Below are 27910 nucleotides of genomic sequence, written 5' to 3'. Positions count from 1 at the left end.
AACTACTCTTACTATTTTAATTTTTTCTTCCCCTGTGGTCCTATAGCTGTCATCCATCCAGAATAACTTTCTAGGTGGAAGTAAATAAATGATAACCAGAACAAGATAGTGATAGAACAGATAGGTTTATAAATTGCTAGCAAAGATTCCACTTCTGCAGTCCTTACAGATGTAGCTCAGGATGTTGCTCTTAGTGGGTTTAAAGTCTTTTTCTTTCAATGAGAAATCTATTTTGGGGGGTAGATGGGTGTTACATATGTGTGTGTGTACATATGTATATATCAGGTCAAAATCTGCTTCCTTGAAGTTTTTACTTAGTTTTTAAAAAAACTCCTCTCTGGAACCATGAAGACAAACAACTTTTTTCAGACATTTTATTGTGTGAAGTCTTTTCCAAATTAAACGAAGACCTTATTCCTTCAGACTTACTCCTTAGTTTGGCATTCAAGATCTTTTATTATCTGGTCTCAATCTACCTCTAATCCTATTTTCCAACATTCTCTTTTATTTGACCTAATCTTCAAAGAAACTACTAATTAAGTCTCATGGTCTCATAGTCTTAGGACTTTACTAACAACATTCCCTTTATCTCTGGGTCCCTTTGCAACTCTTCCCTTCACCTACTCCAGTCTTCAAATGGTCAGAAGGTAGGGTAACAACAAAAAATGGGCTTTGAACCCAGACAAAAGTAGAATTATTATTCCTGGCCTCCAGTAAGTACTCAATAAATGGCAGCTACTGTTATTATATTAAGGGCTAACATTTATTGAGCATTTACTGTGTGTCAGAACTGTTCATTTTCTCTTTTAGCATCTTCAGGGCAATTAAGTATTATTATTGCTATTTTACTGAGGAAGGAAATGTAGGTTTAGAGGGGCTAACGTGCCGGAGATCAAAGGGCCAGAGAGGGGCAGTCCAATGGCCGAGGGCCAGAGCCCAGGTCACTGCACCTTCCCTTTCCTCTCCGGGGTCCTAGGTCTCTGAGGCATGTACTCCTTCCCTTCCCGAGCTTGTGCAGCACTGGCCCTGCCTTCCTGACCGTGCTGGGCCTTGCGGGACTGTCATCTAAACCCAGGCCTCAGCTCTCCCAGCCTCCCGGCGACTCCAATGCCCCGTCTGCTTGACCTCACTCAGAATCTCAGCCAGACCAAGAAAGACCCCTCTGACCTGGCTTTGAGGCCTGTGGCCTTTGAGTCATCCTATTCTAGGCACACTCCGGGGTGCCACCAGCATCTCACAAACTGACATCTAGACATAAGAAATGACTTCAGGGTGTGGGAACGGGGTTGGGCAACCAGCTCTGGCCTAACTTCCTGATGAAGCTGGGGCGAAGGTTGGCTGAGCAGGCTTGTCCCTCTCTGGGCAAAACTCCAGAGAGGTAGAGCCATCCCTGTGCCGTGTACCCAACAGTACGAGAACGCAAACGGACGCGCGTTCATGTTTCCGTGCCAGGGAAAAGGCGTGCGTGTCTTTCCCTCTTTGTCCACAGAACGGACGACGTCACGGCGCCGAAGACCCAGGTGGTGGCCTCTGCGCCTGCGCCGACGGTGGCGCGCGGGCGGCGTCGCGCATGCGCAGAGCGCGACTTCCGCGCTTTTTCGGCGGTGGGAAAGCGGTTGGTGGTCGCTGACTGCGCGGACCTGGTGACGGTTGACGGAGGCGAGGAACCTGAGGGTTAAAGTTGCGTGTCGTATGGCAGGAGGGCCAAGAAGGGAAAGAGTCTGTGTAGGCCCTAGTTACCAAACTGCCGCGATCCCTGGGTCAGGAGAGGTTATTGGAAGAGAACACGAGCCCTGACTGGAGCTTGATGTTTTTTCCCCAAGAGGCGCCCAAGTAGGCCCGACGGCCTCCTTCTGAGGCAACGGTCTTTGGGGCGGGGTGTGTGCGTGTGTGCGCATTGAGCAAACTTTCTGCACATCGATGTCACCACCCGCCTTAATGTAATTAGGGTCCAGTGGGAAGCCGGAGTGGGGGGCACCTCAGGGTCCCTGCCCCCAGGGTCAGTGGTCCAGGGGAGGATGTGGCGCTTTTGTTTGCCTAAGTCTCTTGTCGTCCCCCTCTAAGCTCAGGATGTGTGTTGCGTTGGTATTTCTGGGCTGAGAAAAGGTCACATAACCTGTTTTGGTTCCTAGAACGGCATCAAGAATATTTTCTAACGGGCATACTATATCCAGGTTCAAGACCAATATGTGGAAACAAAGCAGGGGCAGCCCCTGACCTCATGTTTCCCAAGTTTTATTTCTAGAAACGATATTTGGAAATTAATATGTACCTCAGTATGCTTTGCATTGTTACTCAGTGGTGTTCATGTCTATTTGTCTCATGGGGCAGAGAACTTGGGAGCAGAAATGATCTTATTTAGGTTTGAATCTTACCTTTTCATGAAATAGGCAAGTATTTATTGAATTAAATTGGGATCGAAATATAAGAGGCTAAACATGGAAAAAACTACAACAGAAATTCTGTGGTAAAAGAAAAAAACAAAAAAATCTCATTTCACTTGTTGAAGTTATAGAAACGGAGTGGAAACTTATCAGTACAATTATTCTGGATATTAAGTGAGGCCTTAGTCTTTGGCATTATGTAATCCAGGGATCTCAAACTAATGGCCAAATCAGATGATCTGCACAGTGCTTTAAAAGTGAGACACAGAATATGTTCTCACATGGCTAGTTCAATTGTGTATGTTTCCTCCCTGGCCTTGTAAGTATGTTTGCCAATGTTGTAGTCCCTCTCCCTTTTTGTAGATCTGGTTCAGAATTATTCTCATTGTGGGTCCTTGATTCTGAAATAAATTACGTAGACTCTGTGAAAATCCACATATGTTTAGGAAGCAAGATTATAGCCACACTAGTCTTATTTCAAACAGATTTGGAAAAATGGGTTATGCTGTAAATTCTTACTCAGCAAAAGAGCCTGGCAGAGAGTTTACATTATCAGGTTTGAAACCATAGGTTTAAACCATAATTTCAGTAATTACTAGGCTGAGAACTTGATTTTGTTGTTGATACAATACAAGGTATAAATTTCTTTCTTTGAAGGTTTAGTCGAACAACTTCATGTTGTAAAGTTGGAGCGCTAAAGAAAAAATTATAGACTTTGATATTGAAGGAAATGAAGAGAAACATAAATGAAAATTCAACTCGAAATACAGCAGGTATTGACTGACTTTTTAAAATTTCTATAGTTTGTATATGCTATGTAAACCTTGTATAGTATATAGATGCAACATTTTGGAAGGAACTTATAAAAGGAATGAACATATAGTCTAGCCTCTTTACTTTTTAGGTCGAAGGAAGTAAAATAACTTACTCAAGACGAAACACTTAGTGGCTTAGGTGGAAGTAAAATCAGACTTTCCTGGATTTACTCTTGTATTCTTTCTACAAATCCCATGTGCTTGAGTTGTTTTGTGCTTTTTAAGCTGAAAATAAATTAATAATATTTTAATATTTATTTGTGACTATTTAAAATATTTTCAGAAGTGCTTCTGTTTCCCTAATAGCTTCCCCTGCCATTTCTGCTTTCCCAATTTGTTAGTATAAGGACAGAGGGCAAGAATGAAGAGAACCAAAGGAATGATGATAATGCACAATGAAGATAATAATAGCTATTATTTATGGGGGGTGTACTGTATTCTGGACATTTAATTATATGTTAATTTATTTAACTCAGAGAGTTATTATTATCATCCCTGTTTTCTAGATGAGAAACGAAGGCACAAAGAGGTTAAATAAGTAATTTATGAAGTGGAAGAGCCAGGATTTGAACCTAGACTCCATTCTTTTAATCACTATATTATTCTGCCTCTCACTATATGCCATATTGGCACAATGAGTTTAAGGAAATAGCCGTAGTTTGTACTTTAAAATTGTAATTAGAACCTGCTTTGAAGTTGTAATTCAAATTTAGACAGTCTGATTCCAGAGCCCACATCGTTTTCCCAGCCGTTCATCAGACAGTTACCAGAGTCTATATTCTCATGTAAGTGTAAGTGTTGATGGACCAACTAGAGTATGGTATAGTGGCAAGATAACTGAGAGTTAGGAAGCTCGGGCCCTATCTAGGTTCTTTCACTGTGGCAATGTGTAAGCTTTTTGGACCTCTTTTTCCTCTGAGATCCCTTCTAGTTTTAGTGTTCATAAATTCTGACTTTTGACTTGAGATCCCAGGTCCCTCAACTGGAGGGTTTGGAGTAGTATTTATTCTCATTTGGATTTATTACTATCACTCTATGGCATTCTCAAAATGATCCACAGAAAATATGCATTACAGACACCTGGAGTTCTTGTTGAAATTGCAGAGTTTTGGTTTCCAAAGCAAGTCGATTGAAATAAAATCTATGAGGGTGGGGTCTAGGAACTGGCATGTTAAGCATAACCACAGATAAATCTTAGTCAAACTAAAGTTTGAGAACCATGGCCTTAAAGGGTATGCTACCATAGTCAGAGAGTGGTTAGGGTTTTGGAAAGCAAAATGGGTCAAATTTTGGTTCTCCCTTACCTCTATTGTACTTGAAGTGTCCCCTCCAGTTGATATGGTGATAAGCAAGCACAGGAGGGAAGGAAGGAAAACAAAAAGTGGATTTGGAAAGGGTAGGGGGATGAGGGAGGAGATGGGAATTACTGCCAAACGAGGAATTAAGGCAGTGTCAACATAGAACAAGAAAGGAGTTTTTAGAGAGACAAATAAGGCTATTTGGGATCTTAAAAAGAGTGTAAAAAAATTCCAAATCTATAGAAATATATCTGTAATAAATATAAAATTAATGTATAGAAGCAGACAAATTCAAATCGTGTATTATTATATACTAGTAATTAGTCTGTAACTAGATCTGACTATTTGCCTATTATGTACTTATTTATCGGTACATTCAATTTAGGCTGTTTGCCCGTACCACTGTTCAATCAGAAAAAGAGGAATAGACAGCCATTAACATCCAATCCACTTAAAAATGATCCAGGTATCAGTACTGCTTCTGACAGTTATGATTTCCCTCCTCTACCAACAGGTAAGAAAATAAGGTGAAAATTTTCAGAAAATAAGAAGTAGGATTATAGAAAATTACCATTTCTGTTTTATTATAATGGAAATATAAAGTTTATTTTTTCTTCTTTCCACTATCCAATTATAGGGATTACTTAGTTCTTTCTGAACATTCCAGTACAGTAGTTTTGAGTTTCCTTGTCTACAAGGGTGTCTTAGCATTTAAATGGAGTATCTTAAATCTGGAGCCTTTGTTCTAATGAAGTAGTAACCTACATTGTAAAGGTTTTTTTTTCTTTTTCAAAACACGTATAGATATTTGTGACTTAAACATTTGGTGATAAAGAATGGAAAAACTCAAGTTCCTTCAGGAATAAGGATAAGTGTGAATGGGAACATGGGAAAAATGGAAGAAAGTAGACCTTAGGAAGGGTAGAAGCCCAGGAATTTCTAGTGCTTGGCCCTAGCCTTGTTTTCTCTTCTTACATAATTTTTGCCTTTTTTCATTTATTGGCTTTTCACTCTTTCATCCCATTGGCTTCCTTATAGCTTCAACTGGCGTGTGAACTAAATTGCTCTTGCTTGGTGTTAACATAACCTTTTAGTTCTAGTTCTCAGGGCCCATCATTGGCTGCCCTCTGTTTCTCTTGATTCAAATTCTAGAGACAGAGAGCCTCTGTTTCAGCTCATATTAAATGAGGTCACTGAAATCCTAATTTATCTTTATGGTTAGCCTCTCATATCTGAAACAATTAGCTGTGGTGGTTTGTGCTGAAAGGTCTTAATGTTTGCTTACTTTTTACTTCTCTCTGGAAGAAGGCATGGACAGGCAGACAGTCTGAAATATACTTGGTACATGCTGGTTATATACATTTACATTTTGGGGGGGCACACTTAAAAATCTTTAATAGGATTTTATGCAACTAGCATTTAAAAATCCTTGTGCAACCATAGACCTTAATCTACTTTTACATCTATAGTTATTTTGTTTTCTTCCACATTTGAGGAATTGGAAGTATGAATTTCATATTATTCTCATTTTTATGGATAAAAATTAAAAATTCACATGGATATGCATAAATGGTCATCTTCTGCCATTTAAAAAGTTCTCTACTATTTAAAATATTTTTGTAAGTAGCATGAATGATAGATGATCTTGAAAAATAACAATTTGAGTTGTTCCATAGGGAAGTGTGCATCCTCCTGAAGTACTGAACTTTTCAAACTCTGACCAGGATTACTATCTGTCAGAGATATAACAAGATTCTTATATTGGGCAAGAGATAGGACTAGATCAGTGTTTTTCAAATTTTTTTTCTTGATCCATTAGTAGGTTAGGAAATAACCAACCTTTTAAAAAAAGAAATAGAAGAGAATAAAATAGAAAAGAATAGAATAGAATAGAAAGTGTCAGTATATCATATAGTAAGAATAAGAATTGATAGTAAAATTGTTATATTCCCTCTCAAACACAAACTTGTGTGCATACACATGCACACCATGCCTGTATATATTCCGGGTTTCGGTGTATTTCTTGCTGTGGGTTGGGATTAAGAAACATTGATTACACTGAATTTATGTTACGAAATACAAGGTGCTATACTAGGATTGACTGTGGAAGAGATACAGATTAAACTATTACCTTGCTTAGAATGCAATGGGAAAGAAAGACATCTAAAAAATTAATAAGGCAGCCTATGACAAATTCCACAACAAAGTACTATTGAAGAACATGTCCATATATTCAAATCCTTTTCTCCTTCAAACTTTCAACTGCCTCCCCCCACATATTAAATAAATATGAAAGAATCATTTCAAAAAATGCTCCCTAGCTTACTCTTACCTATATTACTTGTATCTTTTGAGATTGGGCCTGGGAAGCTATGAATCCGGAGCTGCCTCCTTTAACGAAAACAGTGAACACAGGGTATGTGGAAAAATATATACCAATGAATGTATGTGTCTGTTACAGACTGATGTTATTCTTCTATATATATTTTATATTTTTATATTTCTCAATCGGGGAACAAATTATTAATAGTTAATAAGACATATTTCCTTGAAAGGCAAATACCACATTCAGTTTCTCATCCCCTGAGAAGTCAAGATTCTGTGTCTAAATCTATTCAATTAAATGCTGAAAGAAGCAAGAGTGGTTGGAGGTGAGTCTACTTAAGATTTTTCTTATTCTATTCATTCTTCTCCTTCCCATCTCCTCCTTTACTCCCTTCCCTCCTCCTCTATATATTCTTCCTTTCTTAAACAGAATTATATTTAGGAAATTTATATACTTAATAACTAACTATAGTGATATTAGCTGTGTTTTATAAAAGAAGAGAACATGCCATATACAACTTTAAAAATAGGCAGATTTGGCAGTGATTATATTTCCAAAGAATACTTCATGTTATAATGAAATTTCTGTAAATATTTATCACCATGAATTTATGATTTTGCTGTGGATTATTAATGATCTAATTGACAATAGGTAAAGAGTCAAGAATAACTGTATCTAAATGTCAGATATATATACTACCAACTGTAAAATAGATAGCTAGTAGGAAGCAGCCGCATAGCACATGGAGATCAGCTCGGTGCTTTGTGACCACGTAGAGGGGTGGGATAGGGAGGGTGGGAGGGAGATACAAGAGGGAGGAGATATGGGGATATATGTATATGTATAGCTGATTCACTTTGTTATAAAGCAGAAACTAACCATTGTAAAGCAATTACACTCCAATAAAGATGTTAAAAAAAATAAATGAAAAAAAAATGTCGGATATATTTAAGATATATTTGAGAACCAAATAGAATGCTCAGCCTTACCCCAGTAAGATAATCAGCTCCAAGGTAAATAGGATGGAATAAGAAAGAAAGACAGAGAATGAAATCATAAGCATATGGTAAGATGGTGAGGGTAGGGCTTCCCTGGTGGCGCAGTGGTTAAGAGTCCACCTGTCAATGCAGGAGATGCGGGTTCGAGCCCTGGCCCGGGAGGATCCCACATGCCGCGGAGCAACTAAGCCCGTGTGCCACAACTACTGAGCCTGCGCTCAGGAGCCCGCGAGCCACTGAAGCCCTCGCGCCCAGAGCCTGTGCTCCGCAACAAGAGAAGCCACGACAGTGAGAGGCCCGCACACTGCAACGAAGAGTAGCCCCCACTCGCCACAACTAGAGAAAGCCCGCGCACAGCAATGAAGACCCAACGCAGCCAAAAATAAATAAATAAATAAATTTATTTAAAAAAAAAAAAAAAGATGGTGAGGGTACTTCTGGGTCATTGCCAGAAATATCTAAGTTTAATGTCTAAATAATATGAAAAAAATGAATAGATAGATAAAGGACATGGATTATTTTTTTAGGTTGGACTTTAGTATTTTTGGGTAAGTGGCAAACTACTGAAAGATAATTTTGGAAACACATTATTGGAAAACAACACCAACCCCAGATCATATATCAGTCATTGGCTAGTGCTTTGTTGTTATTTTAATGATCCTTACAACAACCCTGTGAAGTTAACATCACCTTCACTTTTAGTAGATGAAGATACCATATTTTTTTAAAAGGGGGAAACTTTTAATAAAGTGGTTAATACAACAAAACAGTATTTTTATTTTTAAAAATTTAGTATTGTTTTTATTACTCATGCTAGTTTCCTCAGGACCAGTCAGTTCTTTCTTCAGTACCGCTGCTTCAAACTAGGCCTATTCAGTGGTTTGAGATGGTCCTCGGAGGCATAGTTCCAGCGGCAAGTGCTAGGATAAAATGCATTCTGATAGACATTAGAGAATTAGGTAACGGATTGTAATCTGGATAGGCAGCCAGTATTGGATATTCCAATTTGAAATAACAAATGATCTGTCAGACAGTTGGAATATAACAACAGAAAATCCAGGAGCAGAAGACATTTGAAAACCCAAGTAGGCAGTTGGCAATCTGTTGAAGATCTTTTAACTGGTTCTGTGCTTAGGTTTAGAATCTAGGCTAACATTGCCAGATTTAGCAAATAAAAATATAGGATTCCCAGTAAAATTTGAATTTCAGGTAATGGACAAATAATTTTTTAGTGTATGTCACATGTAATATTTGGGACATAATTATACTAAAAGTTTATTTGTTATTTATTTGAAATTCAAATTTAACTGGGCATCCTGTATTTTACCTGATAACCCTTGTCTAGAATCTCTTGAAACATGGAATTTGCAAGAGCAATGTAGACTCCTATTCTTATAGGTATTAAGCTCTTGGACTAGTTGTCAAGATAGGTTTAATTTACCAGAATTAGTATACTAGACAATAAGCAAGGGTGAACTGATGTTAACATCTTCGAGCTTTTATACTAAAGCTCCTACAATTAAATAATTGGTCTTTGAGAAATTGGGATTGCACTTGATGGTTAAGAAATCTCAGTTGAGGAGAGGCGAAGACTTTAGAAACTGGAAATTGGGCACAACCTGGCAAATAGGTTTAGATAGATCAATAAATTGTTTTTTTTTAATTTATTTATTTTATTTATTTATTTTTGGCTGCATTGGGTCTTTGTTGCTGTGCGTGGGCTTTGTCTAGTTGCGGGGAGCGGGGGCTACTCTTGGTTGCGGTGTGCAGGCTTTTCATTGCGGTGGCTTCTCTTGTTGCGGAGCACAGGCTCTAGGCACACAGACTTCAGTAGTTGTGGTGCATGGACTCAGTAGTTGTGGCACTCAGGCTCTAGATTGCAGGCTCAGTAGTTGTGGTGCATGGGCTTAATTGCTCCACGGCGTGTGGGATCTTCCCAGACCAGGGCTTGAATCCGTGTCCCCTGCATTGGCAGGCAGATTCTTAACCACTGCACCACCAGGAAAGCTCAATAAATTGTTTTTAAGGAAAGATAAAGTATTCTTTTTTTTCTATAATAGCCTACTGTTCTTATTATAAAAATAATATCATTCTAGAAAAAAAAGTAAATGGAAGAAAGTTATTCATAGTCACACTGATCCAGAGATAGCCATTAATCAATTAATTAATTTTTAAACAGAAATATCAAGGCATTTCCCCAGGCTAGGAGCACCTCCTGAACAAAAACATTGGAGAAAGTTGCAGATGCGTTGTTACCAATAAGGAGCTGTAAAGCTAAAAGCAACTTTCCTAAACTATGAAAATAAAAGTAATTTCCACAGCCATGAGGAAGGAGAAAACTATGTTTCTGTTCTCTCTGTTGAATATAAAATTGTTGCTATATGAAGAGGTGATTAATGTAGGAAAAAATTTTATAGAGGTGTATTAGGCAATTACTTAATAAGTTTTTCCTGGATATTGTGATGTTTGTGGTATTTATCAACTTAAAAAATTTTTTAATTATTTGTGGTGATTTCTTTTCTCATTATTTTCATACTGAATTTTGTACCTAATTTACTTACGAAAGCTCCTTAAATTATACAAGCTTCGGGTCCCATATAATCTGGTCTAGGGAACCTAGACTTTTTCTTGAATTATTTTTCCTAACAAGGTATGTGTTGCATTGTTTGCCCTCTTGTGGTATTTTTAGGAAAATTATTCAGAAATAAGCATTTGTGACTTAGACTAGTTTTTCCCTGTGGAACTCTTAACTAGCCTGCTCAGAAATTATACTTTTGATTTTGGCCTCATTAACATCATGTTCTGATGAACTGGTACGGCTCACTTAGGTTAATATAGCTAGTAAAATGCTAAAACATTCATAAGTAGGGTTTTTAAGCTACACAGTAAAAGTACAAAATTTCTAATCAAACAGCTATCTACCCTGTCTATATCTATTTTCCTTGTGATTTAAAATCACAGATGAGCAATAGTTTAACTTTTGAAAATTTTACTTTGTAGAAAATTTAAAAATAAATGTATAAAAAAGGAAGCAGGGAGTTCCCTGGTGGTCCGGTGATTAGGACTCGGTGCTTTCACTGCCGTGGCCCCTGGGGATTCATAACCACTGTCATATGAAGGCTTGTATAATTTAGAAATATACTCTATGGCACTGAACTTTGAGTTGGGAGACTAGGATTCTCTGGGTTTTAGATTGTCAGTAACTTGCTATATGACTTTGGGCAAGTTACTTCCTCCTCAAGACTCAGTTTCCTCACCAAGAGAGGTATAATATATTGTAGGGTTGTTGTGATGATGTATTTGGAATTTCTAACTGGTCAGTAATTACAAAGTAGTTGATAAACCACAAATTACCATGTAAATGCAAATTTTCATTAATAATTTTCTTTCACTTAAGAAAAAGTATATAGTAACAATACTAATTTAAAAAACAAAACTATTTCAGCTACAGAGATGGCAACAAAAATACCACTTTAAAAACTTGGGATAGAAATGATTTTCAGCCTCAGTGCAAAAGAACAAATCTAATGACAAATAATGGAATAAATTCATGTCCAGTGAATTTGGGAGCTCAACAACGGAAACAATTAAGAGTATCTGAATCTACTAACTTATCTCACCAAAGAGAAACACATTCATCAAAAATATCTGGCTCCACAATGGGAAGTCTAGACAAAAACGGTGCATTACAGGCATTTAAGCCCAATTTTCAACAAAATCAATTTAAGAAAAAAATGGATGGTTTTCCAGAAGAAAACACCCTCAAGGTAAACTTTTAAATATTATTTGCATTTTTGTATTTACATTAAAAAAATGAGATAAGTATTTAGAAAATTACAGAGATAAGAGCATTTGAAATCACTCCCCTGGTATACATTACTTGATTAGCACAAATACCCAGTTCTGTTGGAGCAGGTATATGTTAGTGTCCAAAATATTTTCTTAGAGGTTGTGAATGGCTGCTTCTTTTCAGAGTTGCTTTAGAATTTCCTACCAGGTTCTGAATTTCACTGTTTGCTAATTATTGAGATGATGATAGTTTATCCATTGCTTGCAAAAATTCTTGAAGTTCTTCATATGTCACTCTTTTTTTTTTTTTTAATAGGGGTCAGCAAACTTTTTCTGTAAAGGGTTAGACAGTAAATATTTTTGGCTTTATGGGACATATTGTCTCTCTTACAAGTACTCAACTATACCACTCAACTCTGCTGTTGTACCTTAAAAGCAGCCATAGATAATTCATAAATTAATTGGTGTGGCTGAGTTCCAATGAAAATTTACCCAAAAAACACAGCAGAGTAGATTTGGCCTGCAGGCCGTAGTTTGCTAACTTCTGCTCTGTAATCTGGTCTTATTTACTTTTACAGCTTCGTATTCCATATTTCACTAATTCTTCAATGCTCCAGCCATTTCAGACTCTTCACAATTCTCTAAACGCACTCTAATATGACTCTGCTTTGGTTTATATTTTTCCCCATACCTGTGCCTCAGCCTTATTTCCTCTCTCCACCTCTCACTCTAGTCATTCTTTGTAAATGTCTTTCATATATGTGCTGGCTGTTTGCTATCTTCCCTTGCTCGCCACCTGGTCTAATAGATTCTTTATCCTCTGCCCTTGTCTGTGTTCTGGAAGGCTAAATGGTCCTACATAGCGCATCATTCTGGGATCCATTAGCTGGCTTCTGTTAGGAGTCAGCCAGTGGGAGTGGAAGTCCCAGGCAGGACATCAAAGGGTAGAGAGAGAGGTTGGGTTTTCCCATTCCCCCCCTGCTTAAATGTTGTGTCTCAGGTGGTAGCTGTGTCCCTGCATGATATAGCCCCTCCGTAAGTCCAGATTTCACAGGCTTGGTAATTTTATTTCCTCCTCTTGTCCTTTCAGCCTAGGAGTGGTAGAAGTTTCTTACTGTTGTTAGTCTTTGAGTTCTTAAGTACCCTATGTTTATTCTGCCCATACACCTGTAAGCAGTTTTTTCAATAAGCCATCTGGGGTCAATTTTTTTTTCTGGAAATCTGACTAATATAGCATGTTCCACAGTGGTTCTCAACCTTGTTTCCTTGTACACAAGAATGATATGATAGTCACCTTAGTAACAGTGGCTCATTATGGCAGTAATCTCAACAGGAAGCATTCATATCTTCGTTAGGAATGGGAAGAGGAGGGAACGTAATTGTAGTTGGAAAAAAATGTTCCATCAAGTGTTCTTGGATATGCCACCACCCTCATGAAGGAAGGTGCCCCTTCCCCAAAAATTAGTATCTTAGCACACTGTATTCTTAGTTGATCTTTTAAAATTTTAGTTAATTCGTTCAACTTTTATTTTTGTATGACCTTATGTCATCAGGCTTTCTTTACCTCCCTCCCTCCCTGCCTTCCTTCCTCTTTCTTTCTTGTAGGCCTGCCTACTTTCTTGGCCTGAGGCATGCCAGTACTGGTCCAACAGGCTGGTGGGCGAGGCCAGGTCCTGGTCCTCTGTGATTGCAATTAACCTCCCATTTGTGGGTTGCCCACCCTGGGGGTATGGGTCTTGACTATACCTTGTATCTTCCCTCCTACCAGTCTTGTGGTTCTTTGTTTATATCTTTAGTTGTAGAATTTCTTATCTGCTAGTCTTCTGGTTTTTCTCATCAATAATTGCTCTGTAAATAGTTGTAATTTCGGTGTGCCCATGGGAGGAGGTGGGCTCAGGGTCTTCCTACTCTGCCATCTTGGCCATTCCACCCTTTTAGGTGATCTTTAAAAATGCCAAACACATTCCCATCTCAAGGCCTTTACACTTGCTGTTCACTCAGTCCTCACTCAACAACCTATTTAAAATAATAATCCCTGCTCTTTTTATCCTTTTACCCTGTTGTTGTTGTTTTTAATGCATAGGATACAGCAATTCCTGACATTATTTATTTATTTTCTGAATCCCCTATTAGACTGTACAGTCTCTGAAGGTAGATAGATTGTCTGTTTTGTTCAGTACTGTTTCCTCATTAGCTATGTTTGGCACATAGTAGTAGGTGCCAATAAATACTTTTGGAATGAATGAATGAATGAATGTGTCTGGGTTCCCTCTTAGAGTGTGAGCACATTAGGGAAAGGAATTGTGTTTTACTCACCTGTGTTTATCACAGGATTGGCACATGATGCTTTAAAAATATTCAAAGAATCGACAAATGAATGAGTGAATAAATGCCCATATAAAACAGAGATAAAAAGAAAAAAAATAATCCTCTTCTTGATTTTCTCCAAGTGCATTCTAGTTTCTCCTCCTTTATAAAGTACTAATGATGCCTTTAATTTAGGGGAGTGACTGTACTAAAATTGTCAATAGTTCCTTTTACATATTTTACGTAGTCTTTTAACACATTTTACACATTTGCCTATTATAAGGACCTAGAATCTTTACATAGAAAAGTGAATGACTATGACGAAAAAAATGACAGGTTTTTCTAATGCTATGTTTTCATTTTTTCAAAAGGAAGCATCATTGTATCAGTTAAAGCTTAAGGAGAAAGATAATTCTTTAAGAATTATATCTGCAGTTATTGAAAGCATGAAGTACTGGTGTGAACATGCACAGAAAACTGTACTTCTTTTTGAAATATTAGGTAGGTATACTACTTCAAAAATACTTCATTAATACCATTTGGACAATAATTTTGAATGTTAATAGGAATACCTAGGGGATCTTAAAGAAAAATAAAATTTTATAAAAGGAGATTATGGTTTATTAGGATTTTCTTCAGTTCCTGTATCTGTCATAGATTTGTGTGACATAAGATGTATTTGATTATTCATGGTAGAAGAATTCTAATTCATAATGTCAAAAATGGAAAGATTCTTAAAAGTAATCTAACCCAACCCTTGAGGTAGGTGAGGAAATGGGGCAAATAATTAAAATAGACTTGACTAAAAATCATAATGCTAGTTAGCAGCAGAAATGGATCTAGACCCCAAGTCTTCTTATTCTCAATATAGTGTTCTTTCTACTATATTACACTAAATCCAGTAGTAATTTTGTATATAAGTTAAATTATAAATCAAATATTCTGAAAGAACATTTGTGAAGAATCCTTTACTGATATGAGTAAACACCCTACAATTAGCCTGTTTTCTAAATTGATATTTAAAAGGGAGGAGAGTTTTGTAAAATGTTTCTGGAATTTAATTTTACTTAGACTGAAGAGATAAACAAGAAGTAGAGATTCAAAACATATTTCTTTCCATAGCTTAAATAAAATATTTAATTTAAATTATGAAATATTGTAAACATACAGAAAAATACAGAGAATAAATATCCACCTACCTATGTTATAGATATCTTTGAAAACCACTATCCATTTTTCTTCTTCTCTAGAGATAATCACTATAGTATCTTTCCTTTCCATGCTTTTATAATTTTACTCTATACATCTGATTTCATAAATTTATATATATTTATTTACTGTTTTATGTGTTTTAAAATATAGAGTTTACATTTTCATCCAGCATTATGTTTTTGAGATTTAGCCATCTTTCTATCCTGTTAGTGCTGGCTTCATCCTGAGGCTCCAATTATGGTCTCTCCAGCAGCTTCTGACTCTTCCCTTATGACATTAAGAAGATTATCAAAATTCTCTATACCACACATTCTTCCTCGTACCACAGTCACATTCTTTGATAGTTTCTTCTGGTTGCTCTTTCCCAGAAACTAGCAAATGACCCCTTGCATATCATCATTTCTGACTGGGCAACAAGCCCATCACTGCAACCCTGAGCTCTGTAGCTGAGGAAGGGGATACACTGACTGGCTTACATCAATCTCAGATTACTCCTGGGTCTAGGGGTGGGGACAAATCCCATCCAAATCATATGGCTAAGAATGGCATAGGAGAGATTTCCTAAAGGAAAATCTGGGTATTATTAGGGGAAATGGAGGCTGACCTCAAAATAACAAATGTTCACTATCAGTACCTAATAGATGGTTATTAAAGGAATGAATAATGGTCTCATTTGATAGTAATTTCTTGAGATAAACATGAATTATCATTTGAATTTTATAGATGAAACAGATTTGAAAGAGGTTAAACAGTTGTTCACTTTAGTAAGTTGAAGAACTGAGACTCAATTGCATGACTTCTGATTCTAATTCAATGCTTTTTTTTCATTAAACCATGATGTTTATTTGTTATACGTGTGTATTTTGTTTACTATAATGTAGTAGACTGGTCTGAGGATTTAACCACTCCATCAAACACATTCAAAGAAAAAAGCTTCAGATGGCCAGCTATTGTCAGTTGTATAAACTTTGTCATATAACCTGATCCTAGGTTGGAGAGGGCCAGAAATTTTGCTTTCCTTAGAATAAAACAGTTTCAGAAATATCTTTCCCTCTTAAGATGTTTTCTTATTAATGTATAAACAAAACTATGAGAGGTTGGTGTGGGAATAGCTATTTAAATATCAACTTCTCTTTGTTAAACTTCGTTTGCATTTTACCAACACTGATATTTTCCCCCTCTATTTCAATGTTGCTTAGCTGTTCTCGATTCAGCTGTTACACCTGGCCCATATTGTTCAAAGACTTTTCTTCTGAGAGATGGGAAAAATACTCTGCCTTGTGTATTTTATGAAATAGTGAGTATCTGTTTAAGTATTCTTTGCAAAGCCTAATGCCAACAAAAACATACAAATGCAGGCTATAATTCAACTGTAGTAGAAATTCTGTTAATGATTTAGTGGTACTTTCAACATTTTGTTTGGTTTTAATTATGAATATTAAAATTATTTATTTGTTAAACTAAAATGGAGGGCAACTATGTGCCAGGCGCTGTGCTAGATGCAGGGGATACAAAGTGGAATAAAAGTGATAAATGGCTCTTTCTCTCAAAGAGTTTATAATCTCACGTAGAAAGACAGAAATATAAATGTTACACTGTGGTATGATAAACGGTATGACAAGCGGTGTGTGCAGGGTGCTATAGAAGTAGACAGGGAGGATGGGTCAGATCAGGGAAAGATTTTTTTTTTTTAATTTTATTTATTTTTGGCTCCGTTGGGTCTTCGTTGATGCGTGCGGGCTTTCTCTAGTTGTGGCGAGCGGGGGCTTCTCATTGTAGTGGCTTCTTTTGTTGCGGAGCACGGGCTCTAGGCGCGCGGGCTTCAGTAGTTGTGGCACCACAGGCTTAGTTGCTCCGCGGCATGTGGGATCTTCCCGGACCAGGGCTCGAACCTGTGTCCCCTGCATTGGCAGGCGGATTCTTAACCACTGCGCCACCAGGGAAGTCCTGGGGAAAGATTTTTGAAGAATGTAGTCTTGTCTTAGATATTTAAGGTCTAATAAATTAAGCCAAAGTGTTGGGAGGTGGGGGAAGAGGTTGGAGGAACACATTCTAAGGTGAGGGAGCAGCACATGTAAAGACATGAAGCTCAGAGCCTGGATTGTTCAGGAAACTGCAAGTAGTTTACAGTTACCAGAGTGTAGAGTTAGTAAGTGATGGGGGTAAGGGTAGTGGTTATGAACTTGGGGGAATGCAGAGAGAGTGGGCTGGGACATAGGGAAGAGGCTTGGTAACAAAGGAGGCTGGAAACCTTATAAGGCTTACATACTTTGTAAAAGAGTTTGGCATTAATTCTGAAATTGGGCTTAATTCTGAAATCACACTTGGATTCCAATTTGTACTCCACCATTTACTAGCTGTATGACCTTGAGTGAGCTCCTTAAACTTCTTGAGCATCAGTTTTTTAATCTGTAAATTGGGGAGACTAATTCCTACTTTGAAAGGTTGTTTTGGAGATTAGATAATAAAATGTATGAATGTATAGCATCTGACACATAGCAGATGATCAAGAAATAGTAGCTGTCATGTTATTAATTTTTATAATATCTTGAAAGATTATTTTTCTCTAGTCTGATAAGTTTTAAAAAAACTTTTATTAAAATATAACATATACAGAAAAATGCACAAATCATAACTGTACAATTCTATGAAGGTATCACAAAGTGAACATTACCAAGGTTAAGAAATAGAACATTGCTATCACCCTAGCATCCTTGTGCCTCTTCCCATTCACTCCCTCTTGCTTTCTGCCTACAAGTAACCACTATTGTGACTTTTAATATCATAAATTAATTCTGCCTGTTTTTGAACTTTATATAAATAGTATCATGTGGTACGTCTTGTTTTATGTCTGGTTTCTTTCATTCAACACAATGTTTGTAAGATTCATCTGTGTTGTTGCATATAGCTAAAGTTCATTTATTTGTATTTCTATGTACAATATTCTTTTGTATGAATATATCACAATTTAGTTTTCTATTCTACTGTTGGTGGGCATCTTGGTTGTTTCCTGGGTTTTTTTTTATCATGAATAATACTCTGTGAACATTCTTATATATGTCTCTTGTTGTGCACATGCATGCCTTTCTGTTGGGTATATACCTAGAAGTAAAATTGCTGAATTGTAGTGCATTTGTATGTTCTAAAACAGTAGTTATTGCCAAAGAATTTTCCAAAGGGTTGTAACAGTTTACGTACTCACAATCAGCATAGGAGAGTTGTAGTTTCTCTGCATTCTTATCAACATTTAGTAGTCAATGTTTTTTATTTTAGCCATTCTAGTGGGTAAGTTTAGTGCTATCTCATTTCTCTCCAATTCCCTGGTGACTAATGAGGTTCAGCACTTTTGATGTTTACTGGCCATTTAGATATCTTCTTTTGAAAAATCTGTTCAGGCCTCTTGTAATTTTTTTCTGCTGAATTATTTTTTTCCTTATTGATTTATAGGAGTTTTTGAAAAAACTATTCTGAGTACAAGTTCTTTGTCTATTATGTACATTGCAAATATCTTCTCATACTCTGTGGTTTGCTTTTTCAGTCTTAGTAGTGGCTTTTGAGGAAAAGAAAATCTTCACTTTAATATGGTCCTTTAGCAATTATCAACATTTTCCTTTATAGTTAGTGCTTTTTATGACTGTTTAGCGAAAGAAATCTCAGAATAATTTTATTCATGACTGAGAGGATTTGGAGCTGGCTGGTCTTTTTCTGGCTTACTAGTCCCATTAGGGCACAACCCTTTTGAGTCTCCCAACCCTAAGCCTGGGGTGGGGGTGGGGTGGTTACCAGAATCTCTTTTCTTTGGGGGAACCCTGGAGTCCATTTTTTCTCCTAGCCCTATGAGCTGTCAGAAGCTCTGCTCAGTTTCTTAGACTCTCAAATTGCCTTGACTATAATTAGCAGATACCTCAGGGGGTAAAGCAGCCCCAAATATCAGGCCCCATTCTGGACTCCTGTCCTCTCCCAGATGGGGTCTCTGTAACTCCTCACTGCCTTTTATCTCTCTGGTGTCTATGAGGATATTTTTAAATAAATATTCTATCCAGGTGTTCTAGTTGTTTTTAGTCGGAAAGTTGGTCTGAACTACCTAGTCTGTCATCTACTGAAAGTGGGACTCTGGAAGTCTAATAGAAGTCTAATATTCATGTGCCATTATATTGGGAATTATTCAGTCTTTTAAGAAGCAGCAGCTCACTAGCTTGTAAGAAGCCCTACCCAAGTGAAGGTCTTCTGTGTCAGGGCACCCATTTACGACTAGCTATTATGGTCTTGTCGCAGTGGGGCCCTAAATGAGGTAAGGGAATTATTACAGCACTTTGGAGTGATTCATATTTAGTTGATCATATTATTAGTTTAAAAAAAATTGAAATTCAAATGAAGTAATAAATAACTTTATTGATATTTATTTTTTAAAAAACAGGATCGTGAACTTCCAAGACTGATTAGAGGCCGAGTTCATAGGTGTGTTGGAAACTATGACCAGAAAAAGAATATTTTTAAATGTGTTTCTGTCAGACCAGCATCTGTTTCTGAACAAAAAACTTTCCAAGCATTTGTTAAAATTGTAGATGCTGAAATGAGATATTATACTAATGCAATGAATGAAATTTAAGTAGTGATGAAGTTTAAATAGTATAAATTAAGCATTTTTCTGTTCTTGTTTAAATTACCATCTCCATGGTTTTATGGCTACTGTTCTTCTGTATTTCACTTGTTGAATTAAAATATTTAAATCCTTTTAAATGTGGAAAGAATTTTTGAAAAATAATTTTACTGTTATTATAAAAATGGTGCATTTGCTAAAATTAAAAAACCATTTCAGATAAAAATGCTCAATATAATAAGAATAGGCACATACTTATTTAACATGGGATAATAGTACATTTGAGTCAGCCTAAAAGCCAACATCAAGCTTAATGGGGAAATACAGACGCATTCACACTAAAAGTCAGGAACAAGGTCAGGGTGCCCTATACTGGAGCTCCCGGTCCATGCAGTTCATTTAATTACTTCAGATATTTAGTGGGCACATACTCTGTGCCAAGCACTATTTCATGTGCTTGTTTGTTAACAGAGCAGGTTACAAAGTAACAAAAATCTCTGAATTTACAGGATTTATATTCTGGGACCCATAGAATACATTAGACAAAAGAGAAATATTTGGGGTATAATAATTACTGCTATTGGTAGATGATATAATTGTATATATGGAAAACCTAAGAAAATCAACCAAGAAACTACTGTAAAATGAGATAATTTGGTAAGGCACTAAAATAGAAAATTTAATATGCAGAAATCATCAGTAGGTGTTATTTATATGACCCAAACCATTAGAGTGTGAAATGGATAAAGATATCATTTAAAAAAATATCTAGGACTAACCAATACTAAGTGATAAATGTGGAAAGTATATGAACAAAACTTTAAAATACATACTAATGAAGGACACAAAATAAGACTTGGACAAATGGAAAAATAAATCATTTGCTTGGATAGGAAGACAAAGACGTTGATTTTTCTAAAATTAATTTATAACATAATTTCTTTCTCTCTTTCTGTATGTATACAAATCACACACACACATTAGCCAAATGAATACTAAAGGTTATAGACATCAAAAAATGAGAATAGTCAGGAAAACTCTGAAAAAGAACAATAGAGGATAGTTTTATCAAATATTACAAAGCCTTAAACATATATTATTATAGTTATTGTTGCATAACCAATTACCCACCAAATGAGTGGCTTTAAATGACAAGCATTTATTATCTCTCACAGTTTCAGTGGGCCAGGATTTCATAAGTGGCCTGGCTAGGCAGCTCTGGATTGGGATCTCTTAGGAGGACTCACCTCCAGGGTGGCTGATGCACGTGATTGCCAAGTGGGTGCTTTCTGCTGGAAGGAGGATTCAGTGTCTTACTATGTGGGCCTTTCCAAAGGGGTGCCTAAGTGTCCTCATGACATGGTAGCTAGCTTCCCCTAGAGCAAGTAGTCCAACAGTGAGTGAGCTAGGTGGAGCTATCCTTTATATGACCTAGCCTAGGAAGTCACATAGCATCACCTCCACTACATTCTGTTTGCTGCAAGTGAGTCATTAAGTATGGACCACATTTAGGAGGAGGGAAATTAGGCTCCACCATTTGAAGGAAAGAGTGTCAAAGTAATGGCAGGCATTAAAAAACTAAATACGTATTATGAAGGCATATTTATTCATGTAAAATATGGTACTGGTTCATGAATAGACAGGACAATATAACAGAATTTAAAGTACAAAAATAGGGACTTCCCTGGTGGTCCAGTGGTTAAGACTCCATGCTTCCAATGCAGGGGGCCCGGGTTCGATCCCTAGTCCGGGAACTAGATCTCACGTGCCGCAACTAAGACCCGGTGCAACCAAATAAATAAATAATTAATTTTAAAAAGTACAAAAACACACCCAAATATATAGAAAACTTAGTGATAAAGGTAGGACCTGAAATCAGTGGGGAAGAGAGACTATTCAATAAACGGTGTTGGGGACCACTGGGAAACTTCTGGAAAAAATAGAGTTAAATTTTGTACTAAGGTTTTTAATGTATTTTTCTTATTCTTTTATAGTCTTATTTTGTATATTTAACTTTTTCATCCATTTGGAAGTTACTTTTGTGTAGGTTGCAAGGCACAAGGGTTTAACTTTATTTCCCCAATAATATATGTGTATTTGCACATATATATATTATATACGTGTATTTGCATTAATTCTCTGTTTTCTCAGACCTGTCCTTCTGAAACACATCTGCACTCTGGTCTTTCCTCTGTACATCCTATCTTTGCCCTCATCCTTTAGATCTTTATTGCTCACTGTTCCATGAAGCAAGCAAGTGCAGGGGGGTGATAGTCTCCAGCTTTAAAAACAATCAGGGTGGAGGAATCCCTTGGAAGGTACATGAAAGGAGGATGCAGGAGTTGATGGCAAATTCTTCTCTAGTTTATAGTTACTGTCTTGTACCAAAGATTCAGTTGGGAAATCACATCCAGAAAGATGATCTACTCTCCTATAGAATATGGTATATACTTTGAACCAGAAACCCATATATGGTGCTGTTTCTCCCATAGACATGATTTATGAGTCTAGGAATCAACGGTTGGTAGCAGGACTGACTTCTGTCATTATTAGACCAAATAATGTACTCACAGAATTTTTGCTTCCCACCCCCGCAATTTTGGGCTCTGCTGGTTTCAAGATGTTACTTTCTGTCATAGTCTGGGTTGCCCAAAAGGCAGAGACCGAGACAAAGTCTTATTTGCAAGTAGTTTATTTGGGAATATTATGTTATGGGAAGAAGTGACAGATAAAGGGGTGTACATAGGGAAGAAGGGAGAGCCAATTCTGGGGTAGTTTATTGAGTTGGCCACCACTAGGCTTGATGAAATGCATCAAAGGGGAAAGCATATATTCATCAGCACCTTTTATTTAAGGGCTGGCCCATGGGTCACTAACTCCCCTATACTTTCAGGTTGTATATGTTTGAGTGTTAAACTGGCTTCCCATGATGTTCTACTCCATGGACTCAGAGAAACCCTAGGGCAGGACACAAGAAGCAGGTGGAGCAAGCGTGAGGTAGTTAGGTTATATTGTATCTATGTGAAGCTGGTTGGAATCTGTGCAGAACTGGTTACTGCAGCTGTGGCTGGAATAAAAAATGATGTCTGAGAGAATCTGAAGTGGTGCACAAGAAGTGTCTGATGCAGTTCTCAAGGGAAGAATGCTTCTACCAGGATTGCTTCAATGATTCTATTCTAATGGGAGCTGAGACGGCCACTTGGCCATTTTGGGTTCTTTATGTCACTGAACCAACAGGCAAACAAAAGAATTGCAATGGTGACTGGGCTAATTTAATCCAAATTAATAGAAAATTGGGTTTCTCTATACAGTGAGGAAAGGAAAGACCAGGCTTTGTATTCTGGAGATTCTTTGGGGTGCCACTCAGTAAAAGTTAATGGAAAACTATAGCAACCTAATAAAGGCAACAATACTGAGGATTCCGATTCCCAATGAATGAAGTTTGAATAGGAAGAACCCCATCACCAGCTGAAGTACTGACAAAGGGAACATGGAATAGGTATGGAAGAAGGAGCTACAAATGTTAGCTATGGCCTTGTGATAAACTGCAGGGTAAGGACGAGCTGGAAACTAGGAGGTAATCTAGCACATGTGGGGAACAGTAGACATAATGGTGGTGGCAGGTGCTATTAAGGTTTTCCTGTATAAGTAAGGAGCTAGATGTACCTCAGTGGGATGCACATCAGGGTTTCCTTTTCTGTCTTGGCCTGAGGAAGGATTTGAACATGATCTGGAAGAGTTTATCTTTTCTCTTATTCTTGTCCTTTCCATATATCTGCATATGGTTGAATCACAGAAGTCAAATGCTTGTTAACTGCAGGTTTATCTTTCTCCTGGGATAGGTGTATGGGGAATTGAGTTGTAGTGAGAGATTTTGCCACCCTGGGAATCTTTGCAAAATATGTCTTTCACGGTGGTACTCTGATGCCTTCTTGTTGCCCATAAGATAAAGCCTAAACTCCTATACTTCTAAGCTATTTGGGGATATTTGCATTCTGGTCCCTGCTTTTTATGGCTTCTCCATTCATCTTTTTTCACTGCTGAAAACATAGGCTCCACAGGACTACTATCCATTCTCTAAACAGGCAGTGATGAAGCATTCATACGTGAGCTTTTCTCCATCCCCACCTTCCCCAGTGTATAGTCAGGTGTGATCAGTGACTGTAATCAGCCACTGCTCCAGGACCCTGAGAGCATTTGTCCTAGAGAGGTCCTGGGTAATTGCTTTGTCTTTAATGAGTTCTTCCAGGCTCTAGACTCCTATGGGATCCAGGGCCTCTTAGGCCCAAGGATGTGCAGAATGAGAGATGTGAGAAGGGATGTTGCAGACACAGTTGATGACTACAGAGGCTGTTATTTCACATGCCTTAGTGAATAAAGGGGAGCAGGATCTCAGGTCCACATCCTGGAGTCACCCTCACACACTAGGTAAGTTGGGCACAGGGTGAATGAGCTGGTCCCTTAGGTCCTTCCAACCTGAGGGTCTTGATTTCCCAGGTTGTATGGTGTTCTGCAGGAGAGTTTCTCAGTTATCCCTCCTCTTCACCTCTCAACTTCCCATGGTTTCTCCACATTCTAGAAATATTTTGACTGCTATTCACCAGTTACATTAGTCTTTTTATTAATGATAGCGTTTATAAATATTACTATTATATCTCACAAGATGTTTTCAAAAGAAGACATCTCTGTAGGGCAGGCATTTAATGCAGAGGTCCCTAACCCTTGAATATACATTTGAATTATTTAAGGAGCTTTAGATAGCACCCCCTCTCCCCAGAGGTTCTGATTACATTTATTGGGGGAGGGTGCAGTAATATTTTTAAATACAGTGTGGTCCAGAGACCAACAGAATTGTAATCACTAAATATAAAATTTGTGCTTACATATATACAATGGAATATTAGCCATAAAAAGAAACGGAGTTGAGTTATTTGTAGTGAGGTGGATGGACCTAGAGTCTGTCATACAGAGTAAAGTAAGTCAGAAAGAGAAAAACAAATACCGTATGCGAACACATATATATGGAATCTGAAAGAAAAAAAAGTGGTTCTGAAGAACCTAGGGGCAGGACAGGAATAAAGACGCAGATGTAGAGAATGGACTTGAGGACACGCGGAGGGGAGAAGGGTAAGCTGGGACAAAGTGAGAGAGTGGCATGGACATATATACACTACCAAATGTAAAATAGCTAGCTAGTGGGAAGCAGCCACATAGCACAGGGAGATCAGCTCGGTGCTTTGTGACCACCTACAGGGGTGGGATAGGGAGGGTGGGAGGGAGATGCAAGAGGGAGGGGATATGGAGATATATATATACGTATAGCTGATTCACTTTGTTATACAGCAGAAACTAACACAACATTGTAAAGCAATTATACTCCAATAAAGATGTTAAAAAAAAAACATTAATGATTCCTTGTTAATTATGAAATCCTTCCCACTGGCTCTTGTTATCAAGTTTGAGAGAAGTTCTTTGCAAGATCAATGGAAGAGCCTCATAGTGACTCAAGACTGCCATAGGCCAAGGAGACACTGGCAAGGAAGTAGGATGAGATCTCTGTTGACAGCTGTCCATGGAAGGGAACCTCTAGGTTCCAGAGCCCACATGGAACCCATTACTACACCTTTGCCTCCTGACATAACAAAGGCTGTGCTCCCTCCCTGGACAGTCTTCTTTTCTCCCACCCTGTTAACCCAGGAAACTCCACCCTTGAAGACCCATCCCAGGTCTTCTCTCATCCAGGAAGTCACCCATACGCCCCTGGGCTGGGTAGGTGCCCTTCCTCTACACTCCCATAGCAATCTAAAGGCAATGCGTGCTGATGAGCCTCAGTTTTTATTTCCATCCCAGACACTGAGCTGTTGATCTTAATACCTGTATGTTGGATATTTCTACATGAATATCCCACAGGAACCTCAAGCTCAACACGTACAAAACCAAATGCATCGTGTTTCCCCCTGTTGTACAAGAAGTTCATACACACACACACACACACACACACACACACACACACGCATTTAATATTTTTGTTTGTTTACAAAAATGCATGATATTGAAATGAAATTTTATTTTCCTATCTTTATTTTTTGAGCTTCACGTAATGTATTATTCTTCAAAATTTTAGAATAACTTTCTGATATCTATCATTTGCATTTGCCAACATTCACTGTACCACTGGGTATTTAGTTTACAATTTGTCACCATTGTAAATAATAGTGCAACCAAGTCTCTACATCTCTGATTTTTGTCCTGTATCCTGAGTAGTTTCTAGCCCCAATTTGTGCAATGATCTTGTCTCATACATTGATATTCTATTACATTCTCAAGACTAGATTCCTTGTTACCTCATGACAAAAGTAAAAATTACTTATATTTTTATATAAGGAACAGGGGAGACAGGTATTCTTCATATCCCCCACCTATATTCTTCATATTCCTTGTCTATATCCTTATTTCGAGGGAAGTTTTAACTGGCTCCAAGACCTATTGGCTTGATTGTTAACAGAAGTTACTTTAACTCAGTTAACTATGAAGGAAAAGAAAAAAGATTCATTATGTAAACATGTGGCAATTCAAAGCCCTCATGTAATAAATATCAGCCAGTGAGAAAAAAGAAAATTTGCTTGAGTTTTCAGACCATTTAATTTATATTGGGACTGATGATGATGATGATGGCTGCATCATGTTTACTTAAAGGTGATAGTGATACAGATTTTACTCAACAGGATGTAAATTGAGAATGGAAATTACTTCACCTTAGAATTTAGACAAAATTGGCAGTGATGGAGGGTCCCAGTGAGGTCGATTTGCTTGAGGGATGGAAGAGCCGCCTGGAAGAGGGCAGAGAGCGTCGATATGCCCAAGTCCAAGGACAATGGGTAGAATATCAGAGGGAATCTCATCTTTGGGTGCCATTCCCTCCCTAGCCTTACCTCCAGACTCACACTGGGTCAAGGAAGAGAAAGAGTTTCAATAAAGAGATGGTGAATATAAAGTTTTCTTGGTTATTCCCTTATTGGTAGGTATGTAAGTTACTTAAAATTTCCCCGTATTATGGCTTCTACATTTAGAACAGATTTCTAGAAGTGGTTTCAAAGGTTATAAAAACTGGTATATTTGATAGCAAGATATCTAGCCAGGTCCTCTATTTAATGACAAACTGGTTTCCCATAATATTTTATTGCAAATATTTTCAAGCACACCTTAAAGTTCAAAAACTATACAGTGAACACCCATGTGCCCATCATCTAGATTTTACCATTATATTTGGTCTTTATATAAATGGGATCCTTCAATAGTTATTCTTCTTTGACTTGTTTATTTAACTCATTATTATGTTTGTGTGATTCTCATATTAGTGTCTACAACTATGTTTTAAAGGCTGTATAGCATTGCATGGTATGAATACACCACAATTTATCATTCCTTTTCTGTTTCAAGGTATTTTGTTTCTGTGAACACTCTTGTACATATTTTTGGGGCACATGTGCAAGAATTTCTCTATGGTTCCTAATTAGAAATGGAGTTTGTGCATCTTCAGATTTAAAGGATAAAATCAAACTGTCCCCAAAGGGCTTGTACCATTTTAGGGTCTTACCAGCTGTGTATAAGATTTTTTTTCTTTTTTACTCTATATTCTCATCAAAACTTGCTGTTATCTCATTTCTTCATTTAGACCGATATATTGAGTGTGAAATGGTGTCTCTCCAGTGTGATTTTAATTTGCATTTGCTAGATCACAAGCAGGGCTGAACTTCATTTCCTAAATTTACTGGCTATTTGTGTTTCCTCTTCTGTGAAATCCCTGTTCATATCTTTTGTCTATTTCCTATTGGATCCCTTGTATTTGTTTTTAATTGATTGTAGAAGTTTGGGATATATTTTGTATACGCCAGGATAGCTCTATATGATGCAAATCTCTTTTAATTTGTAACTGTCTTTTCACTTTAAAAAAGTTACAAATTACTCATCTATGATGAGTAGAGATTTTAAATTTTAATGCAGGCAAATTTAGCAGTCTTATAAATGATTAATTTTTTTTGGACTTTAAGAATGATTGAAGGAAACCATAAACAAGACGAAAAGACAACCCTCAGAATAGGAGAAAATATTTGCAAATGAAGCAACTGACAAAGGATTCATCTCCAAAATTTACAAGCAGCTCATGCAGCTCAATATCAA

At 37.4% G+C, this 27910-nt stretch overlaps 2 protein-coding genes across 4 annotated transcripts in view; one reads left to right on the top strand and one right to left on the bottom strand.

Annotated features, from left to right (window-relative positions):
* ASPA (aspartoacylase) overlaps positions 1–3325 on the bottom strand; it is a 28426-nt gene extending 25101 nt beyond the window's left edge. Inside the window, exon 1 of the mRNA XM_082370782.1 lies at positions 3313–3325. The gene's annotated coding sequence lies outside the window, so the exon portion shown is untranslated. The remainder of the gene's footprint in view (positions 1–3312) is intronic.
* On the top strand, positions 1095–27910 carry SPATA22 (spermatogenesis associated 22). 3 transcript variants are annotated; one of them, XM_082370762.1, is made up of 9 exons: positions 1095–1680; positions 3042–3157; positions 4883–5011; positions 6853–6913; positions 7053–7148; positions 11267–11588; positions 14289–14418; positions 16329–16426; positions 19547–27910. In XM_082370762.1, the coding sequence occupies exons 2-9, from the start codon at positions 3115–3117 to the stop codon at positions 19736–19738; spliced, it is 1071 nt and encodes a 356-aa protein (XP_082226888.1). In that variant the 5' UTR covers positions 1095–1680; positions 3042–3114; the 3' UTR covers positions 19739–27910. The 3 variants fall into 3 exon arrangements, 2 of the variants coding, with proteins under 2 accessions (XP_082226888.1, XP_082226889.1); XR_014238167.1 differs by having other exon boundaries at positions 14289–16426; positions 19547–19581; XM_082370763.1 differs by having other exon boundaries at positions 16329–19653.

The sequence above is a fragment of the Balaenoptera borealis genome (assembly GCF_965194805.1).
Source record: "Balaenoptera borealis genome assembly, chromosome: 20".
NCBI classification, from domain to species: Eukaryota; Metazoa; Chordata; class Mammalia; order Artiodactyla; family Balaenopteridae; genus Balaenoptera; species Balaenoptera borealis.
The sequence above is the reverse complement of the archived record's forward strand: the minus strand, read 5'-3'. Positions and strand labels throughout refer to the sequence as shown.

What these genes read in the sequence shown, in the direction of transcription:
- SPATA22 (XM_082370762.1), top strand. Translation starts at nt 3,115, where the DNA reads ATGAAGAGAAACATAAATGAAAATTCAACTCGAAATACAGCAG. An exon ending in CAGAAGAAAACACCCTCAAG is followed by an intron (nt 11,589 to 14,288) that starts GTAAACTTTTAA and finishes TTTTTTCAAAAG; the next exon opens with GAAGCATCATTGTATCAGTT. An exon ending in CTTGTGTATTTTATGAAATA is followed by an intron (nt 16,427 to 19,546) that starts GTGAGTATCTGT and finishes TTTAAAAAACAG; the next exon opens with GATCGTGAACTTCCAAGACT.